The 16,648-nt window shown below is 51.0% G+C and overlaps 1 protein-coding gene across 4 annotated transcripts in view; it reads right to left on the reverse strand.

Annotated features, from left to right (window-relative positions):
• The window catches only part of SLCO2B1 (solute carrier organic anion transporter family member 2B1), a 52,436-nt gene that overhangs the window by 20,800 nt on the left and 14,988 nt on the right, over window positions 1-16,648 (reverse strand). For 3 of the 4 annotated variants that reach the window (XM_006074068.4, XM_025266418.3, XM_006074070.4), the window contains 4 exons: window positions 15,597-15,759; window positions 11,402-11,635; window positions 11,070-11,168; window positions 8,367-8,557 (listed from right to left, as the gene is read on the reverse strand). In XM_006074068.4, the coding sequence (XP_006074130.3) occupies window positions 8,367-8,557; window positions 11,070-11,168; window positions 11,402-11,635; window positions 15,597-15,759 (687 nt within the window). The remainder of the gene's footprint in view (window positions 1-8,366; window positions 8,558-11,069; window positions 11,169-11,401; window positions 11,636-15,596; window positions 15,760-16,648) is intronic. The other variant, XM_006074069.4, reaches the window with a different exon arrangement.

Here is a 16,648-nt window from a genome sequence, read left to right on the forward strand (position 1 = left end):
GGCTGGGGGGTCCGGAGGGCAGCCAGGGAGAGGTGGGATCTGGGATCAGATCGACAGGAAGGGAGAGGTTATTTGAAGCAGAGGCGTAGTACTAGCAGAAGGGTGGTGGTGGGAAGAGAGGGGCGTGGGAGGTGGGGGGAACCACCCTGATGGCGGCTAAGAGCCTCTCAGGACCATGGTGAGAGTACCACCACAGAAAAGCACCCCATCAACCTCTACTGTTACAAGAAATGGCCAGACCCAAAAACCTGCCAGGTTTAACACTGAACCACCATTTCTCTTTTGAAATACTCACCAACTACTCTTTTTTCCCTTCCATAGGTTGTCAAATATATCTGGAAACCAATTAGAGACTCTCCCCCACTTCCACAGAAAAAATTTTAATAGAATGCTTGCCAATCAGAAATTGTCTCAGTATTCTTTATACTCTTTAAAACTTACTTTTCTTTCTAACACCTTTGATCAAGAAATGAATGTAACAGCAGATGGGTTCACTTGTCAAGTTTATGAATAAACAGTCACTGTTAACTTTGGGGGAAAAAAAAGAACCTCTAGGGGCAAGAGTGGGGCGGTTCAGAGGGCCAGGCTGAACACCGACCTCCAGTCCCTGTCTCTGCGGCCTTCAGAAGTTCCGCCTCCCTCCCCACATTTGTTTTTGAGGACTCCTGACTAAGAGCGGGCTCCAGAAACAGGAATCATCGAGCCTTTGCTCAGAGCGGGCTTCGGAGATGGACACATCTGGGCTGTGGTTTGCCCAGGTCAGCAGGTCTGGGATCTGGTCCGGACTTCCCCTCTTGGGCTGTGTGCTGACCGCTGCAGCCTGCGGGAGTGAGGACGCTGTGTGTGGTCCGGCACGTGGGAGAACCCGCTGCCTGCGGGGCCTGCAGAGGCCAGGAGCTGTCCTCGGAGGAAGCTGGGTTCCTCGAAGGCGCTGGGCCAGGACTGTGACCCCAGCCCCGCGGAGCCAGTGCTGACCCTAGTGGGTGATGTGGAACTCTCTGCCAGCCCTCAGCTGCCATCACACGTGGTCATGTGAAGCAGCCACAGGATGACTGCTCAACTTGTACACACACAAACACACACACATGCACACACAAACATACACATACAAACTCACGTGCACACACATACACATGCGTACACACATGCTTTAATCAGACAAGTTCCACTTTTCCATGTTTTTATACCAGTCCTTTGAGTGAGATATAAATTGAGAAAGGGGTTCTACTGCAAAAAACAGTTTTTAAAAACACTGGTACAGGCCAGTACCACCAAGTTTTAGAGGAGGAGACTGAGTAACCTCTGCTGCTGCTGCTGCTGCTAAGTCGCTTCAGTCGTGTCCAACTCTGTGCGACCCCATGGACTGCAGCCTACCAGGCTTCTCCATCCGTGGGATTCTCCAGGCAAGAACACTGGAGTGGGTTGCCATTTCCTTCTCCAATGCATGAAAGTGCAAAGTGAAAGTAAAGTCGCTCAGTTGTGTCTGACTCTTAGCGACCCCATGGACAGCAGCCTACCAGGCTCCTCCATCCATGGGATTTTCCCGGCAAGAGTACTGGAGTGGGGTGCCATTGCCTTCTCCCGAGTATCCTCTAGGGTTTTCTATTCAACTTCTTATCTCCCACAGGAGGGAGATGGTGTTTTCTAGCAGAGTTCCTGGGCATCTGAGATTCTATGGGGCGGGGGGTGGGGGAGGAGGGTGGTGTGCTCCCAGCTCTCTTACATCCTTGGGTTTCTTGCAACTGATCGTGTCTCTTTTCCTTGTGGCTACCAGAAAGCTCAGGACCAAGTTAGTGTTTCAATAATAGCATCTAAATTCGTCTCTGTTTCTCTCATTCTGATAACCTTTTGCTGTTATTTCTATCTTTCTGTGTCTTGGTCTTGATTGAGTGACTCAGCACAGGCCCTGCGACAGCTTTTCTGAGCCTGAATCCCAGCTCCACCTTTTACTAGCAATTCTACTAGGTTATTTTATCTCTCTGTAACTCAGACCCTTGGGTGCAAAACAGGGGTAAAAACTGAACCTATTTCATAGGTAAGTTACAGGGATTAAACGGGCTAATTAATACAAAGGGTGTAGAACAGAGTAGGCAATACAAGTTGGCCTATTTCCCACTCTCTTATCAGTACTGTACATGTATTTGGTGTGAGTAGCCTTTAAACCTTTTATGGAATATAATGGAAGTAGGATATAGAAGGGAGAGGGAAATGGCAACCCACTCCAGTGTTCTTGCCTGGAGAATCCCAGGGACGGCGGGCCCTGGTGGGCTTCCGTCTATGGGGTCGCACAGAGTCGGACACGACTGAAGCGACTTAGCAGCAGCAGCAGCAGCAGCAGCAGGATATAGAAAAGCATCTAAGAAGAATATCAGAAAAAAAGTCATTTTTCCTTTTAAGAGCTGGCCTGATCCATGCTAAGAACAAGTACTCCTGTTTACTGAGACTGCAGGCTAGGTATTGAACCACCCACCTCACAACCTCATCTCATTTCCTTTTACAACCCCCTCCACACGGATGTAGATGGTCTGGTTATTCCCATTTTACAGTTTTCAGATTAGTAAGTGACAGAGTTAGAATTCACATGCAGGCTGGGATGGTGCAGACAAAGCTGCTGCTGGCCTTCCTCCCTGCAACAGAGGGAGCCTTAGACTCAGACACCAAGGAAATGCTTATATGGTGCATCCTGGGCCAGATCAACTAGAGTCAGCTCTCTTCTTTAGCCTCAGTCCCCTCCTCTATCATTTGGCCGTGTTGGACTACACCAGTGTTTTTAAAACTGGTTTTTGCAATAGAACCCCCTTCTCAATTTATATCTCACCCAAAAGACTGGTATAAAAACATCAAAAAGAAGAACTTGTCTGATTAAAGCATGTGTGTATGTGTGAGTATAAGGGAGGAAGGTCCTTGGCCCTGCTGGGGAACCCCTCTCTTCAGTCTCCTTGTGGTGGCAACTTTGGGGTCCTATGGAGTGCAGTTTAAGAGCCACAGAGCAGATCACTCCAAGGGACTTTCCATACCCAATGACTGAGGAATCTCGGGTCTGTATCGGGCCGGGGAGAAGAAGCTTGTCTTCAGCCCTTTGGGGCCAAGCCCTGACCTTTCACAGACTGGTGTGGGGGGAAGTGCCGCTGGCCAAGCTCTGGACACAATCTTGACCCAATCCTTCTGTCTGTAAGACAGAGTGACGGTTGAGCCAGATGAGGTGGGGTGAGGATAGAGTCACAACAGCTGGGTCACTTGGGAAGGGGAAGGACTCCTAAACCAACTGGGAGGGATCTGGAGGCAGTGCCAGCTAAGGGAGACATTGGGCACAGGGAAGACCATGTCACCCGGCACCTAGCAGGGGCTGTAAGAGGGAGCACAGAGTCTTAGGCCAAAACTGTAGCTACTTGGAAAAGTGAATTTGGGGAGTCACACAGGATTTGAGGCATAGAATCTTAAAGTAATAGAACACAAATACTTGAGAACCTACAACTAGTATAAACTTAGAACTTTAAAACCAGATAATATAGAATCCCAGACTCTGGGAGATACCCTAAAATAATAGACATGGAGACTTCTGGGAAATATAACAGAGGCAAGTGGTGCTCAGAGGGTGTAGACCTGCAGTCCCCCGGGGATCTGATTACAGTCCCTGGCCCAGGACCAAGGGCAGCTCAGAAGAGCCAAAGGGCCTGGAGAGCAAAGAGGGCTGCTAGCTGAATGGGATCCTATGGCCACTGCCCATATGGGGCCAGACGACCTGCTAGGATGCACTTAGGAAACCTCTTTACCACATGGGCCCTGCAGAGCCATCTGCCAGGAGCCCCGAGCCTTTGACAGGACCTTAGAAACTGGCTAATTGAAGACAGGGAAGCAGAGACCTGAGAGAGGTGAGGCCTACCCTAGTTCCCTTCTAGAAAGATGTCTGCGTAGCCACCCAAGCTCTGAGGTCACAGACACATGGACAGAGCCAAAGGGAGGGAAGCTGAGCTCCTGACGCTCCTGTACGGGTATGGCCTCCCCCACCCCCCACCTCATAGTCTTCTCTGTGGAGACTGTTCATCCCCTGCCCCCTGGCAGAGAACTCTGTCGTTCAGACCTCAGCTGTGTTTCAGTCATCTTCCATCTCTTGCACCTGGCCTGCTGTCACGACCTGAGAGCTCCCTGGGGCAGGGGCTGTGGGGCTTTCTTTCACACTGTCCCCCTGTGAAAGTACTCATGTTACTATTAAACCTCCCAGAGCTAGCAGACTTTGTTCAGTCTTCTGTCTATTGCATGGACAGAGAGACTGAGGCCAGAGACCTTCTCTGGGTCATACAATCCTTTCTATTGCCTACCACCATCTCTTGGATACCAGTAAAAGCTGCATTTACTTCTAGGAAGGTATTTAGAGAACCCCTGTGAGGGGGTGCTTGAAGGGTTAGCCTCCCCCTTGACCCTTCATTTTCTCTTGCCTGTTTCTACTCTCTGCAAAAGATACACAACCATGTCAAAACACTTGGACTTTCACCTAATTGGGCCCTTCCTCCTGGTCCGTCCACCTCATCAGTGGCCTGAGCACACTGGGCCAGCACAAGCAACTGCAAGCCGAGGCAGCCTCAGCAGGCGGGGGAACAGTTCCTCCCACTTCAATATTTATTACCTGAGAGCTGCTGGAAGCAGATCATCATGTTCTCGGCCTTCGGTTCTTTTTTCAGAACCTCTCACCCCCTTCCCTCACCACTCCCCATCCCCCATGTGCTGACGAATGAATCCAGACAGTCAGACAGGTTCACAGCCTAGGAGCCAGGGTTTCAAGGCATCACAGAGACACAGCTCTTAAAATGAGAATCTCTGCATCACAGCAGCTTTGACTCAAGGAATCGTGTGTTCTCAGAATCCAAGGCACACAAGACATTCATTGCTTCAGGAATCTAAACCCAGTGTCTTACACAATAGAACAGAATGGGGAAGTGACTTGCTCAAGGTCACATGACTGAGCAAGGACACATGACTGAGCCCAGCCTAGCCTAGTCTCACCCTTGCTTCTTCCACTTATTCCACCACAGGCCCAAGTAGCACTTCTCTGTTCAGATTTAGTATCCAACTTGGAGATTACCCATAACTGGTAACCAGTCTCTTCCCTTCTTCTCTGATCATCCCTGCTTCTAAGAACTCTTCTGCAAGTTCCAGGAATTCCATCTCATTCATATTTTGGCCCGAGCTAGACAGAAGCGGGAAGGACCATCTGTGGTTCCAAGCTGTCTTCTTCCTTTCCCTGAAACTGATCTCTCTCCAACGCCTGCCTCCCCCTGCCTCTGAGCCAGCATCAGCCCTTCGCTGTCTCTGGGATGATTGACCCATAGCAGAGCAGGATACAGGTTTATGTGTTCCCCCCCCCGCGTGGATCTTTGGACGCATCCCCACACCCTGCCTTACTGCAAATGCACCAGTTCCTGCCTGGACCAACGCCATAGCTGTCACATCAATCTTCCTGCCCCCAGCTGCTCTCTGCACACCTTGCCTTGCTTTCCAATCCTTTCTGTGCTAGCACCTGGTGATAAAGCCACAGGACTCCCTCCAGGGCTACCCGCTGCTCTTGAAGCTGGCAGGCAAGGCTTTAATTGTTCTGACCCCTGCTGGCTGTCCCGACATCAATTTTCTTTAGTCCCCCAGCCCCATGTAGACACCCTTTGCTGCAGCAGGGGGTGGGCAACAAAGTGGTGCGGGTGCCGTATCAGACTGATTGGGGGTTGAATCTCAGCTTTTCCAGCAGAGGCATTTTCAGCCCTTCGTCTTAAGCCCAGACTTTCTTGTTCTAAGAAGGAGACACTCTCTCACATTATGGCAAATGTATTCAAATGCACCAACCTGCAACATTAAATTGAATTATTCTTGCTGCAAAATATTTGACAGGATTTTTATAAATTGTCCCTTTGAAATTAGAATTACTTAGCAACAACTAACTTCCTTAATTTATGATTGTTTGTGGTTTCTCAAAATCCTGGCACAGAGATCCTAAAACTCCTGTAAATAAGGGTGCCAAGAGAATCTTTTGTTCTAATATTTAGCCTTTGATCCCGGTTCCTGACCCAGAGCTCCTGGAGCTTTGTAATTTCCTGAGTGGTAAGAGCATCTGACACCGAGCCCCTAAATCCCTTGGCATTTCCTGGTGATAAGAACATCGTTTGTTTTAATGAGGTGACTCCACTGGGCTCCAGGTTAGGGCTGGTCACCAGAAAGACCAAGCCATGATTGGAAGCTTGGAACTTTCAGCCCACCACTGCAAACTAATTCTGCAGAGAGGGGAGAGAAGCTAAAAATAGACTTAATAATCAATCACGCTGACATGATGAAGCCTCTATAAAAATCCCAATAGTATAGGGTTCAGGGAGTTTCCAGGTTGGTGAACACAGCCACGTGCCGGGTAGGCGATGCACCTGGACTCCACAGAGCTCCTGTGCTCAGCACCCTCCTAGACCTCGCCCTACGCATCTCTTTATCTGGCTGTTTATCTGTATCATTTATCATATCCTTTATTATGGAGAAGGAAATGGCAATCCACTCCAGTACTATTGCCTGGAAAATCCCATGGACAGAGGAGCCTGGTAGGCTACAGTCCATGGAGTCGCAAAGAGTCGGACACGACTGAGCGACTTCACTTCATTTCACTTCACTTCACTTTTATTATATAGTGGGGAACTTCCCTGGTGGCTCAGATGGTAAAGTGTCTGCCTGCAATGCGGGAGACCTGGGTTCAATCCCTGAGTCAGGAAGATCCCCTGGAGAAGGAAATGGCAACCTACTCCAGTACTCTTGCCTGGAAAATCACATGGATGGAGGAGCCTGGTAGGCTACCGTCCATGGGGTCACAAAGGGCTGGACACAACTGAGAGACTTCACTTTTTCACTTTATTATGTAATAAAATGGTAAACAAGTGTTTCCCTGAGCTCCATTAGCCATTCCAGCAAATAATCAAATCCAAGGAGGGCGTTGTGGGAAACTCTGATTTGTAGCCAAGTCAGACAGAAGTTGAAGGTGACTTGGAGACCTCTACTTGTGATCGGCGTCTGCAGCAGGGGCAGTCTTGTGGGAGTGAGCCTTACCCTGTGGCATCTGATACTGTCTCCAGGTAGACAGAGTCAGGATGGAGTTAGGTTGTAGGACACCCAGTGGATGTTGCAGAGAATTGATCAGTGTGGGAACAGCCCCATACATCTGGTCACTGAAGTATTGTTTATGTGTTTGCGTGTGGAGAGTGGGAGGTGAGGTGTAAAGGTGAAATAGGAGTATTTGTCTTTATACACCCAGACTTGGGAAAAGATAAAATCTAACACACAAATTTTCAGAATATAATGAGTGGTGAATATAATGAAACATGTATGAGTATTAAAGAAAAATGAATGAAGCTGACTCTAATGACGTATAATTGAGCTTTTATAAGACATTTCCATTTTGTCATTTTTCTTTTGTATTTTAGGGCCAACATATTATTTCTCAGGGCCTCGTGTTTTTGTGGGTCCCTGGAAAACATAGAGAACCCTAGCCCAGAATCCTCTCTCCTGTCCAGTGGCCTCACATAGTCCTGCCTTCTCCTGTCATATGTGACCTTGAGCACATCCTTGCACCTTCTGGGCCTCAGTACGGTCCTCTGAGGAGAGACCACCTGCCCCATGAGGTGAGCAGAATGGTTCAGTGAGATCCCCTTGCAGCACTCAGCCAGTTGTTACTTATCAAAGAGACTCTGTCCTCACTAGGCTATGCCTGTTTTAAGGGTGGGGCTCACATGCTGAGCCCCAGGGTCCAGCCTGATGCCTGGTCTCCAGCGAGGCACTCAATACCTGTTTGTCCCCTCACTGTCCCTGAAAAGGCCATGGTCATTTCTATAGCCAAGTCCTTTGTCCAGGCTGTTTCCCACCTAGAATGGCCCTCCCTCTCCTTGCCATGCTTCCACACAGGCTTCAAAGTCCACTGGAATCCCCCTCCTCAGAGAAGTCTTCCTAGACCCTTCTGTAAGCTCTCCACCTCCTTCCAGTTCTCAGCACTGCTGAAGCATGTTCACAATCTTCTAAGCACATTTGGCGACAAGCAGAGGCAGTAGGGTAGTGGTTAGAACAAGGGGCGTGGGCTCAGACAGGCTTTGGGTTCTGGACCCAGGGGTACCCTGGTGGGTCTTGTGACCTTGGGTGGGTCGCTTCCGGCTCTGGCCCTCGATCCCCTCAGCTGTGGAAGGGGCAGGGGAGACACACCATGCAGGAATGCTAGGGAATGCAACAGAGCTCTATGGAGATGGCTTTGGAAGCTGTGACGTGCTGTGCCCAGGAGAATGGAGTTGAAGGTTATACAGGAGGACAAGCGTGTGGGAGTTGGAGCTTGGGTTAGGGTGGGACAGGGAGGGGCTTACCTTGCTGACAGATGGGTCTGAAACTGACAAGCCCTTTCGCCGGAAGCGAAGCTCTTGCTTCTCCTTGGGCATCTCCTTGGGGAAGAAGAAGTAGGGGATGGCGGCCAGGGCCACCGCGCCAGCCGAGATGAGGAAGCCCAGCCACCAGGCACCCACCCATCGGGGGTCCTTCGAGGTCAGGTTGATGCCACCTGGAAGAGAGGGTGTTAGGGTCAGGATGCGCTGTATGTAGCTTCTTGGCCAGCACTCTCGGACCAGCCTCTGAGGTAGAACGCGACCTGGGCCAGGGTCGGGAGATCTGGGTATCAGTTGTGGCTCTGCCAGTTGTGTCTTATGTGACCTTGGGCATGTCCCTGACCCTTCCTAGGCCTTGACTTTCTCAACTTTATGGCAGTGTGTGTCATGGTTAAGGTCATGGACTTTGGAAATGGTGTGACCTTGGGCAAGTTACTTAACCTCTTTGTGCCTTGGTTTCTTCCCCTGTAAAGCAGAGATGCTAGTAGGACCTACATCATAAGGCTGATGTGAGAATCATAGAAACTAGTCTGTGTAGACCACTTAGAACAGTGCTGGCACATAGAACGTAGACACAGTGTCTGCTCTTTGTTTACTGTTACTTTTGTGATTGTTATTAATAAACTGGTGGCTAGAATGATTCTTGGGGTTCTCAGACCTGCATGATGGTTAAAATCACAAGGGGTGCTTATCAAAAATACTCAGCCTTTTCCAAGATCAACTTAGAACTGCCACCAGATGGGGTGGAAAGGTGGCCAAGGAATCTGTACCTTTAACAGGTTCCCTAGGTGATTTTGAGCCCCATCTAGGTATAATCAGGACAAGATTAACTCAGATACGGGCCTCCCTGGTGGCTCAGGGGTAAAGGATCTGCCTGCCAATGCAGGAGGCACAGGAGACGCAGGCTCAGTCCTTGGGTCAGGAAGAGCCCCTGGAGAAGGAAATGGCAACCAACTCCAGTATTCTTGCCTGGGAAATCCCATGGCCAGGCGAGACTGGCAGGCAACAATCCATGGGATTGAAAAAGAATTGGGTACAACCTAACGACTAAACAACAACAACAGTCCCAGATGTGCCTCCCTACTGGAGTGCCCACCTCTGCCATCAGACCTCTTGACCCCAAGGCTGAGTTAGGTACCTCCTTCTTCAACTGCCACAGTGCCTGCAAACACTTTCTAACAGTATGGATGCATGATGGCATCAACCCCATGAGTGGGGCTGGCTCCCAGATGCTTTGTCCTGAGAGCCTCTGGAACCGGGCCCGGAGGACACAGTCAGCACTCAGCAAATGCATCTGTAAAAGTGGGGGTGGGGTTGGCTTTTGTGCAATTTCCTCCTCCACTTATTATTCCCCCATCCTCTGTTCCAGGCTGGTGGGAATTCACACACACCCATCTTAGATCTTCCGCTTCTCACATGCTGGTCTGGGCTTGCAATGGATGTGACCCACCCAACCAGTGAAATCCCCCAGAGAGAAAGAAGGAATAGGGAGACAGCACCTTGGTTCACAGTCCACAGGAAGGCCATGTCTGCCTGTGAAGGTGTCAGCACCACCAGGATATCAACAGAGCCAGAAACATACTCCCTTCTCCGGAACTGGGGTGTGTCTGGCAAAGTGAGTCCTGACTTTTAGGACTGTTTCATCAAGGGAGAATGGAATTGTAACTAGAGTCCAAGCTGGGATCCTGGGCCCAGATTTCTAGAAGGAAGGGGGTTGGGGCAGGGCCACCCCTAGTGACTCCTGTTCAGAGCTGCCCAGACCTATCCTGACTAGAGGCACCCTTGGGCAGAAGCTGGACAACAAGAAGCAGAATCTGCCTGTCCATCTTCTTGTGCGTGTCACCTGAGGCTTCTAGGGTTGCTGGAAAATCTCCAAGCAAGGGATGGGACATCTGAGCAGCAGGATGCAGAAGGCAGAGCTCGGGGCTTGGAGCTGCTTGGTGTGACCAGTAGGCAGCTGAGATGCCACAGTGACCTGTTCTAGAAACAATCCACTCCCACTCCCCACAGAACGCCAGAGCTCTGAGACCCCCAACACTCCCCCCTCCTGACTGTCTTCGAACCAAGCTTCAGTTCCACACCTTGGCCCACACTGACCACCACCTGGATCAGAGACTCCTTTTCCCCAAATGGTGCCCTCAGCATAGGTGTCCAGGCTTTGATGTGGTCAGAACTTGAAAGGTCCTTAGAGGTCACCCCGAATTTCCCCTCTGAGATGGCCCAAGTTACTGAGTCTTGCTCCAAAATTCTCTCCATCATGCAAGTGTCCTCTCTGGGTCCTGAAGTCTGTCCCCCATAAAGATGGGAGCACCCCAGAGACCAAGAGAATACATGGCCCTGTCTGTCCCGTAGTGTATCTGAGCAGAGGGCTGAGGGCCTGGGGTGGGGGGAAGTCAGGGTGGAACTCGGTGAAGACTCATAACAACAGTGGCAACAATTACAACTCTCCATCTGATGGCAACTTCTGGCTTATCTCCACATTCTCACTGCATTCTGATTGCAGCTTTGGGAGGTGGACAGGGCAAAGAGTATCTCAAAGATGGGGAAGCTGAGGCTCAGAGAAGTTAAGAGGCATGTCCCAGGTCAATGGGGTTGCTGGGTCCTCTGTTTCAGTGTCTCCTATGAGACCAGCAGTTGATCAACTGTGTCTGTGTGGCCCTGGGGACAACTGTGTGCTCTGAAGCTCACCTTCTGGCATTCGATCAATGTCCACATAAAGGCGCAACATGAGGCTGCCCAGTCCATAGGCCATGCCCGGCCCCATCATGGTCACTGCAAACAGGATACCTGCAACAGGAATCCTGGGTTAGTGCCCTCTGGCCCAGCTTCCTTCCACAGGTCAGGGCCTGCTCAGCCTCCACTGGGCAGGAGCAGCCCATCTCCCCCACTCAGGCCTGGGAAGCTCTCCAGGGCTCCTCTGGGCCTCTAGTGGCCACAGAGGGCAGAGGTCAGGGATTCGTACTTAGCCCGACCTGCGCCTGGCCCTCCCTCAGAGCCCGAGGTGTGGGGCACATTCTCACCGAGGTAGAGGGGCGAGTTGCTGTTGTGGGAAAAGTCATCGATGTAGGAGATGCCAAAGGGCTGAATGGGCACCCCGCCCACACCGAGCAGGGTCTGGGCTGTGAACATGATCCCCACCACAGCCAGGTGCCGAGCCTCTGTGTAGCTAGAGCAGCTGCTGTTGGATGAGGCTGAAGCTAGGGCCTTGGTGCTGGGCAGGCACAGGGAAGACTCAAAGTCTTGTGGCATGTCTGCTGAGAGATGATAAAAGTATTAGGACAATAGCTAAGACTCATATAGCACTTACCGATGGGTGGTACTCTTCTGAATCCCTCTGACCCCCACAACAAACCCAGGGGATGGGTACTCTCATTACTCCCATTTTGCAGATGAAAAAACTGATGCTCAGGCAGCAACTAACAAGGGGTGGAGCCAGGATTGGAGCCCAGGCAGTCGGGTTCTGAGTCCGTGCTCTTAACCCGCCCTATGCCACATCTCTGAGCAGAGGTATGTGGAAGCGCCATGGCAATGGTGGATCTTGAGTGAGGGTGGGGTAGGACAGCTGAAAGAGGTGGTGTGAACTGGGCAGAAAAGAACGAACAAGATTTTCCAGAAAGGGAAGGTGGTGGTCAGGGGTGGGGTCCAGAAAGAGGCCACAGCACATGTAAAACCAAGGTCTTGAGGAGTTCAGCATGCCTGGCTCACAGAGTGTAAGGGTCGAGGCCAGGGCTGAAGGCAGGGCCCAACAAGGGAGGGGTGCTGAGTCTGGGCTGTGGAGGACACTGGTGCCCTTAGGGCTTCATTCTGGGAAGGGCTCCGTGTCAGCTCGGGACACAGAGGTAGAGTGCAATAAAGGGAAATTTCTTAATTTAGTGCCAGACATTTGTTTCCTGTAGCTCACCAATATTTGGTGAGCAAACTTAAGAAGACCCTCATACTATTATTACCCCAAACGTGGGTAGAGAAGTGGCCTCCTCTCTGTGGCTGGCCAAGTCCTTTCTGGGAGCTGGGTCTCTGAGCCATGTCCACCCAGCCCAGTGAGACCCTCTCTAGGGCTGGAAAAAGCCATGTGAACCAAGCTCAAGGACTTGGACCCTCAACCAGATTGCCTGGGTTGAAGATGGTGAGACTTTGGCAGAGGACCTCAGCCTCTCTGGCCTCAGTTTCCTCATCTGTCAAACAAGCCTCCTAGAATGGAAGTTCTACATAAACATGAAACTTACAAGCAGAAGAATTCAGTGGTCAGAGCAGAGGCTCTAGGGCCAGGCTAGCAGGGGATGTCTACTAGCTGTGGGCCTTCAGGAAGTACCTCCCTCTCTGAGACTCAGTTTCCTCACTCATAAAATAGGATAATGATAACACCTGCTCAAAGGGTTGTAAGCGTTAGGAGTGGTGAGCGATGCCCGTGACAGTGCTTACTAGATATGAAAGTGATTATAGGGATCTGTCTTTTTTTCCACCTCTGAGTCCCCAGCAGAGGGCCTGGCACATAAATATTAATGTGCTGGATGCTAAGTTGCTTTAGTCGTGTCTGACTCTTTGCAACCCCGTGGACTATAGCCCACCAGGCTCCTCTGTCCATGGGGATTCTCCAGGCAAGAATATTGGAGTGGGTTGCCATTTCCTCCTCCAGAGATCTTCCCAACCCAGGGATCGTACCTGCATCTCTTAAGTCTCCTGTATTGGCAGGTGGATTCTTACCAACTAGTGCCACCTGGGAAGCCCAAGGATATCTTCTGAGGGCTGTGTGTGTGTGTTAGTCCCTTAGTCATGTCCGACTCTTTGTGACCCCATGGACTGTCGGCTGCTAGGCTTCTCTGTCCATGGGATTCTCCAGGCAAGAATACTGGAGTGGGTTGCCATTTCCTTCTCCAGAGGATCTTCCCAACCCAGGAATCAAACCTGGATCTCCTGCATTGCAGGCAGTTTCTTTACCATCTGAGCCACCTTAATGATAATTAATTAATTAATGATGAGGAATGAGTGAATGAAATAGCCTTGTATGTCAGTTCAGGGTGGGTACTTAGAGGTCACCAAGTCCAGTTCACCCATTGGACAGATGCTCCAATGGACACCTGTTGGAGACTGAGGCTCAGACAGGAGAAGAAGTTTGCCTGGGGTTCCATAAGGAGCAGAAGGGTGTTGTATGGTGGTGAGGATGGAGAATGTGTGTGACCCTGCACAGGAAAAACTCTGTTAAAGTGAAAATTCTGGATGGGGAAATATGAGTAAGCATAATTTTTTGGCATCTGAGTCAGACCTCTTGACAGTTCTCCACTCAGGCCTAGAGAAGCACTCTGCTGTCTTCTGGGACTTCCCCCACTTTCCAGCCATTGCCTGAGCAGCTTCTTCTACCTTCTTTCTACATCACAGTCAGATGCCGCCTCCTCCAGCTCACTCCAGCCTCCAGTGTCCATCCTCTACTCAGGTCTCTACCGGCTCCCCCTGGCTGTCCTGTGCTGGACTCTCTGCAGCAGAGCTGCCCATGCTCACACCAACCCATGCTCCCTCAGAGCTTCTTAGGGCTGGTTGTATCTGCTCCATCTTTCCATCCCTGGACCTGGCACAGAGTAGGAACTCTGGGGTCTGAGCTGATGGGAGGACAAGGGAGAAAGGATGCTTTCTGACAGCTCTCCTCCCCTGGGAAGCCTTCCATGATGCCAGGCTGGGCTGTGGGCTCCTTCCCTGGGCTTCTTCTGCCCAGTTCTTCCTTCCTCACACAGTTGATACACTGGGTGGGGGGAGGGGAGGTATTGTTTGTTTCTGTTTTCTCTCCCAGACTGGGAGCTCCCAGAGGGCAAGGACTGAGCCCCTCAAGAGGGTCCAGCACAAAGTAGGAAGCACGAATGTTTTCTTGGGTGGACCACCAGATGGACAGATGGGCGGAGAGGGTAGAAGGGGTAATGGAGGGGAGGATAAGTAGGTGGATGGATAGGTAGATGGGTGGATGAATCAATGGGTAGATATGTAGGTGGATGGGTGGATGGGTGGTTGGGTGGATGGGTAGGTGGGTGGATGGGTGGATGGGTCGGTGGGTGGATGGGTGGATGGGTCGGTGGGTGGATGGGTGGATGGGTGGATGGGTAGGTGGGTGGATGGGTAGGTGGGTGGATAGGTAGATGGGTGGATGGGTAGATGGGTAGGTGGGTGGATGGGTGGATGGGTAGGTGGGTAGATGGGTAGGTGGGTGGATGGGTGGATGGGTAGGTGGGTAGATGGGCAGATGGGTGGATGGGTAGATGGGTAGGTGGGTGGATGGGTGGATGGTAGGTGGGTGGATGGGTAGTTGGGTGGATGTGTGGATGGGTAGGTGGGTGGATGGGTAGGTGGGTGGATGGGTAGATGGGTAGGTGGGTGGATGGGTAGGTGGGTGGATGGGTGGATGGGTAGGTGGTGGATGGGTAGGTGGGTGGATGGGTGGATGGGTAGGTGGGTGGATGGGTAGATGGGTAAGTGGGTGGATGGGCAGATGGGTAGGCAGATGGATGGGTAGGTGGGTAGGCAGATGGATGAATTGATGAGTGGATGGGTATGTACGTGGATGAGTAGATGGATAGGATGGGAAGGTGGATGGATGGGTAGATGAGTGAATGGGTGGAGAGATGGATGGGACAGGGAAGGCTGCTTGAGTCCTTCTCCAAGGGACAGGCATCCATCTGTCAAGTTGACTCTCAACAAAATCCCTCTGGGCTAAACAAGGGCTTCACTATTCCGTCTAAAATTCTTTCATGTTTTTGTTTGTTCTTTCATTCATTCATTCTTTCATCAATGCTTTGACTTCTTGTGTAAATTAAATGCATCAGTACACATTAAGTGCTTAGAACAGTGGTACCTAGTAAGTGGTGTGTAATACTGTTATTATTATTCCACAAATGTTTCTTGAGGACCCACACAGACCAGGACCTAAATCCACCTCCACCTCAAAAAAAAAAAAAAAAAAAAAAAGCAGCACCATACAAGCAGGCCCTCACCAAGAGAAACCCAGAGGGCCTCAGCTTTCTGCCCCAGGACTAGCCCCCTGTCACCACTGCCCAGGGCTGCCAGAAGGACTCATCCAGGCTGAAGCTGAAGGAGGCAGTGGGGTGGGGTGTGGGGGACTAGTAGGTGTTCTGGGAAGCTGGGCTCATCTTGACCGCTGGAAGCCTGGGGGTGGACCCTGTGTACAGTAATGTGGCAACTCATGTCCACCCTCAGCCCAGCCCTTCCTGTTCTTACCGGGGCTGGTGTGGTCGTAGCGGTACGGCTCTGAGATGAAGTGCGGGACAGTCATGAGTATGCCCGCCAGGGTCACAAGGATGGCTCCACACCCGATCAGGCGGGGCCGATGTACCCGGCTGCCGAAATAGCTCACAAACACGATCAGGGCTGTGTTCCCCACCTGCAAAGGGATGAGAGGACCCATGAAAGTAGAGCAGAGGGCCATCCTTGTCTCAATCACCAATCTCAGTGTTCCCTTCTGCAGAATGGTTGAATAAGAATCATTCGGGTCCCTGTTAAAAACACAGATTCTGGGTCCTCCCAGGATGTGTTCTACTTAGTGCTCCAATAGAGGAGAGAAATAAGAGCAGCATGGACAGGGCTAGAAGTTCAATTTCATTCTAGAGTGTGGGTTGGGTCCCATGTTAAAACATGGGTAGTAGGACAGTCAAGGACAGGGATTTGAGCTTCTGGGGTGTCATGAATGGGAAATAAACGAAGTCTGGGTCTCTCAGGTGGCGCTGTGGAAAAGAATCTGCCTGCCAATGCAGGAGACATGGGAGACCCTGGTTCGAGTCCCTACGTCAAGAAGATCCCTTAAAATAGAAAATGGCAACCCACTCCAGTATTCTTGCCTGGAAAATTCCACGGACAGAGTTGCCTGGCGGGCTATAGTCCAAAGAGCTGGACACGACTGAGCACAGCACAGAGTAGATATGCCCGTGTGTCCTAACCCCGAATCAGAACTTCTGTCTTGTTTAGTGCTTCCCTGGTGGCTCAGATGGTAAAGAATCCACCTGCAGTACGGGAGACCTGGGTTTGATCCCTGGGTTGGGAAGATTCCCTGGAGGTGGTCATGGCAACTCACTCCAGTATTCTTGCTCGGAGAATCCCCATTGATAGAGGAGCCTTGGCAGGCTACAGTCCATGTGGTCACAAAGAGTCAGACACGACTGAGCGACTAAGCACAAAAAAAGTCTAAAGCCACAGGACTAAGGCTGGTATTTCAAGCCTTAGAATTAAAATCCTTGGATGTGGGTGCTGGAGGGTACTGGAGAGCTGGCAGGGCA

The sequence above is a fragment of the Bubalus bubalis genome, chromosome 16, assembly GCF_019923935.1.
Source record: "Bubalus bubalis isolate 160015118507 breed Murrah chromosome 16, NDDB_SH_1, whole genome shotgun sequence".
In the NCBI taxonomy this organism is placed as follows: Eukaryota; Metazoa; Chordata; class Mammalia; order Artiodactyla; family Bovidae; genus Bubalus; species Bubalus bubalis.